The sequence below is a fragment of the Tupaia chinensis genome, unplaced genomic scaffold (genome assembly GCF_000334495.1).
Source record: "Tupaia chinensis unplaced genomic scaffold, TupChi_1.0 Scaffold000359_1, whole genome shotgun sequence".
Taxonomy (NCBI): domain Eukaryota; kingdom Metazoa; phylum Chordata; class Mammalia; order Scandentia; family Tupaiidae; genus Tupaia; species Tupaia belangeri.
Window position 1 is genome coordinate 1,648,761 of NW_006159855.1, and position 4,686 is coordinate 1,653,446.

Here is a 4,686-nt window from a genome sequence, read left to right on the forward strand (position 1 = left end):
TGACCGCGGTTCGCGTCCTGGACCCAGTGGCTTAAAACTCGCGCTGGGCGCGTGTGCGTGCGTGCCCAAGATCCCGAGAGGAGAATGGAGGAGAAGGGATTACGGCGTGACCATCCCCTCTGGGGGGTGATTTATCGCTTTCTAGCTCTATGTCTCTCTCTGTCTCTCTGGCGAGCGCATGCGCCCTATAGCGAAAACCTCTCCAAAAAAAAAAATTTTTTTCTATAGGGCAAATGCACTCACCAGAGAGAGAAGGGGGCAGGGAGCGCAGGTAGTAGTGAGAAAGTAAGCCACTAGGTCTGGAACTTTAACCGTGGTCGGCCATGTGGGAATCCAGTGCCTTAACCACCATACCACCTGTTGGCCCTGCCCCCCCCTTTTTTGTTTTTAAAGAATGATGTTATTTATTTTTTTTATTACTTATTTTAATTTGCCATAGTGTACATACACTCACTAGAGAGAGATGGAGAAAAGGAAAATGAGAAAGTCCACTGCCAGGTTCAGGACTTGAACCATGATCCACCAAGTAGGAGTTCAGTTCCTCAACCACCCTGCCACCTGCTGGTCCTGGCCCCTCCGTTTAAATTATAATGTATCTTCATTGTCTTTTCCTTACTGACCAATGTGAAGATATAGGGAAGCACACACAGAACCACCTACAAGATGAAGAGGCGACATAGCATTGTGCTAAGGGCAGGCTCTGGAGGCAGACGACCTGGCTTTAAACCCTGCTGGCTGTGGGATCTGAAGGACCTCACCCTCTGGGTCAAACAGTTTCCTCATCTCTTAAATGGGAATAATAAGAACGCTGACCATGGGAACCAGCAGTTAGCATAATGGCGATGTCGCTGGACTCCCACATAGTCGACCGCAGTTCGCTTCCCGGACCCGGTGGCTTAAAACTCAACGCCAGGCGCATGTACGTGCGTGCCCAAGATCCCAAGAGGAGAATGGAGGAGAAGGGATTGCGGCGTGACCATCCCCCCTGGGGGGTGATTTCTCGCTTTCTGTCTCTCTTTCTCTCTCTGTCTGTCTGGTGAGCGCACACGCCCTATAGCGAAAACCTCTCAAAAAAAAAAAAAAAAGAAACAAAGAAAGAATGCTGACCTCAGAGTTGTACTATCAGAAAGGAGGTGGGCAGTGTCTAAATGTGAGCCATCCATGTTGCCACCACACCACTGTGAGAAGGGCCCCCCTTGATGTTTCAGAACTTTCCTTGATGGTCTATTTTTTTTTTTTGCATATGCGTAGGTATATGCAAAATATACACAGAAAATTACTAGTTTATTTACAAGTATGAGTTCATGCCATATTGGGATCTTTTGTCTTTCTTTGGTCAGCAGTAAGTCATAGATTTTTTCCTTATTTATTTATATATTTATTTATGTAGTTTTTGCTATAGGGCATGCGCGCTCACCAGAAAGAGAGGGAGAAAGAAAGTGGGAAATCACGCCCCAGGTGATTTACTTATTTTTTGTAGTTTGTTTATTTCTCTCACGAAAGGAGGATAGAGGCACAACAGGATCCCCACGCAGTGACCCACCCCCAGCCTCAGCCAACCAGATCATGGGCACGTGCGCCCTGTGTGTAGAAGGAGGCCTCTGTGAACTCAGGACCCTCCCGCGTGGGCCAGCCTCACAGGGTGTTGTGTTGCCACTGAGTTGCCATCTGCCCTTGTGCTTAGACAGGGTCCCCTTGGGCCTTGTTTCTCCACAGTCCACCCTAAGAAATGCACTCTCAGATGGGGCACGTGCAACTGCCTCGTTTTCTTCATTTTAGATGGAACTCGGTCCAGGCTTTCGCCTCCCCTTCGTTGCTGGACTCTGTCTCCACTTCCACTGGGCAGGTGTTTTTTTTTAAATGTTAAAGTATTGTCTACCATATGGTTAAAAATGTCAAACAGTAACAAAATGAAATTTAAAAAAAGAAAAGTCCTCATAGAAGTAGAGAGCAGAAAAATGACTTTTTTTTAAAGAGAGATTTTTGCTATAGGGCATGCGCGCTCACCAGAAAGAGAGGGAGAAAGAAAGTGGGAAATCACGCCCCAGGTGATTTACTTATTTTTTGTAGTTTGTTTATTTCTCTCACGAAAGGAGGATAGAGGCACAACAGGATCCCCACGCAGTGACCCACCCCCAGCCTCAGCCAACCAGATCATGGGCACGTGCGCCCTGTGTGTAGAAGGAGGCCTCTGTGAACTCAAGACCCTCCCGCGTGGGCCAGCCTCACAGGGTGTTGTGTTGCCACTGAGTTGCCATCTGCCCTTGTGCTTAGACAGGGTCCCCTTGGGCCTTGTTTCTCCACAGTCCACCCTAAGAAATGCACTCTCAGATGGGGCATGTGCAACTGCCTCGTTTTCTTCATTTTAGATGGAACTCGGTCCAGGCTTTCGCCTCCCCTTCGTTGCTGGACTCTGTCTCCACTTCCACTGGGCAGGGCACAGCGGAGAGGTGCTTGGCTCCCCGTGTCAGCCCCAGCCTGTGCTTAGCTCTGCCTGTCCCTCCCTGCTTCCAGGCCGACCGGGGCGGTGAGCGGGTGCTGCAGCAGCGCTGGACATCCTTCCTCAAGGCCCAGCTGCTGTGTTCTCGGCCTGAAGATGGCTTCCCCTTCAACGTGCTGCAGGACGTCTTCACACTGACCCCCAGCCCCCAGGACTGGCGTGACACCCTGTTCTATGGGGTCTTCACTTCCCAGTGGTAGGGCCCTAACTGGGGACAGAGGGAGAGAGGTGGCTGGACGGGGGTCCAGGAGCCACTTCGGGTCCAGCTAGCCTCGTTGTATCCCTCAGACTTCCCGGGGTAACTGGCGACATTCTCTGCAGGCACAGGGGGACCACCGAGGGCTCTGCTGTCTGCGTCTTCACCATGAAGGACGTGCAGAGGGCCTTCCATGGCCTCTACAAGGAGGTGAACCGTGAGACGCAGCAGTGGTACACCGCGACTGACCCCGTGCCATCACCCCGGCCTGGAGCGGTGGGTACTGGCGAGGCTCGGGTCCCCACATCATGCTGGCATCAAAGCTTCAAACCAATTCCTTGGCTTCTCTGAAGTTGTTTTCTCACCTTGAAGTTTGACACATAAGCCTGCTCACGTTACTGGGTTAGATGTGACTGTGAACGTCAGGGTGCCTTCAGTCCGTCTCAGACTGGGCAGGTGTGTCCACGTCAGAGCACGGGCTGCAGGCTGTCGTAAATGTCCCTTCACTCCATCCTCTCTCCCACTTAGAGGGAGTTCCTTAGTTACTTATTGTTTATTATTATTTTTAAGAGGTTTTTTTGTCTTAAGGCGCATGTGCCCACCAGAGAGAAAGAGACAGAGACAGTGAAAGGGAAAGTGAGAAATCACCCCCTAGGGAGATGGCCATAATGCAGTCCCTTCTCCTCCATTGTCCTTCCAGGATCTTAGGCACACATGCTTACATGCTTGGTGTGTTTCAAGCTACCCGGTCCAGGACTTGAACCACTGTCGGCCATATGATAGTCCAGCAACGTGACCACTATGCCATCCGCTGGTCCTAGGAGCTCCTCATTTAATATCTGGTAATGGAGGGGCCAGCAGGTGGCATGGCAATTAAGGTACTGAACTCCCACATGACTGACTGTGTTCAAATCCCAGAACTGGCAGCCTGTTTTCTCACCTTTTTTTTTTTTTTCTCTCTCTCTCTATGAGCACATGTGCCCTATAGCAAATTTTAAAAAATAAAAATAATAAATAAAATTAATAATTAAAAAATAAATCAAGTGACTGAGGGGCCAGCAGGTGGTGTGGTGGTTAAGACACCTGGATCCCACATGGCCGAGCACAATTCAAACCCAGGACCCAGTACGTGAAAATCATGCTGTGAGTATGTGCATGCCTGCCCAAAATCCTGAGAGGAGAATGGAGGAGAAGGGATTGCAGCGTGGCCATCCCTCCTGATGGGTGATTTCTCACTTTCCTTCTCTGTCCTATGAGCGCACACATCCTATGACAAAAACAAAATGAACAAAAGAATCAGATGACTGAAGGGCCAGGCCACAGGGAAATAGTCCTTTTCTCCTTTCTTTCCATTTCTCCTTCCCTACCAGCTAGTGGGCTTCCTCCAAAGCAAACGAGACAGTGAGTGCCAGTAGTTCATTTGGGCGGTGACCCAGGAAGTAGCATGAGGGATGGAGGGAGGAAAGCCAGAGAGGGTGGGTGGGTGAACCTTTCTGCAGTGGTGGCTGGAGCTCGGGCCTGCGGGCGGCCCTGAGTCATGGCGTGGAACCCGTGGCATGGTTGTCCCAGTTGAGCAAACTTCTGGGAACCACTGGTTGAGGGTCACTCTGGTGTATTAACTCCCTAACAGAACCTACCAGGTAGAGAGACTCAGGAAGCCCCGGCAGCCATGGGAACCAGCTGCACTGCCCATGGCATGTCCACACTGAGTTCAGCCAGGGCTTCCTGCGAACAGGAAGGGAGGAAGCTCAAGGAACAGACGTGTTCATGGTTCTTGAGGCCTATGTGTGTATGGGATGCAGAGTGGTGAGCAGAGAGGAGGCGCAGTGAAAAGTCCTTGAGCCCTTGGCTTCCCCCTACCCTGGGCACTACACTTGGGGCTTCAGATTAGCACATTGGTTCTGTGCAGAACCACGGTGATGGGCTGAGGCTTCTTTTTTTTTTTTTTCGGAGAGATTTTCACTGTAGGGCGCGTGCGCTCGCCAGACAG

At 50.7% G+C, this 4,686-nt stretch overlaps 1 protein-coding gene across 1 annotated transcript in view; it reads left to right on the forward strand.

Annotated features, from left to right (window-relative positions):
* The window catches only part of SEMA4B (semaphorin 4B), a 43,791-nt gene that overhangs the window by 31,365 nt on the left and 7,740 nt on the right, over window positions 1–4,686 (forward strand). Inside the window, exons 8-9 of the mRNA XM_014589489.2 lie at window positions 2,515–2,696; window positions 2,822–2,972. Coding sequence (XP_014444975.1) covers window positions 2,515–2,696; window positions 2,822–2,972 — 333 coding nt within the window. The remainder of the gene's footprint in view (window positions 1–2,514; window positions 2,697–2,821; window positions 2,973–4,686) is intronic.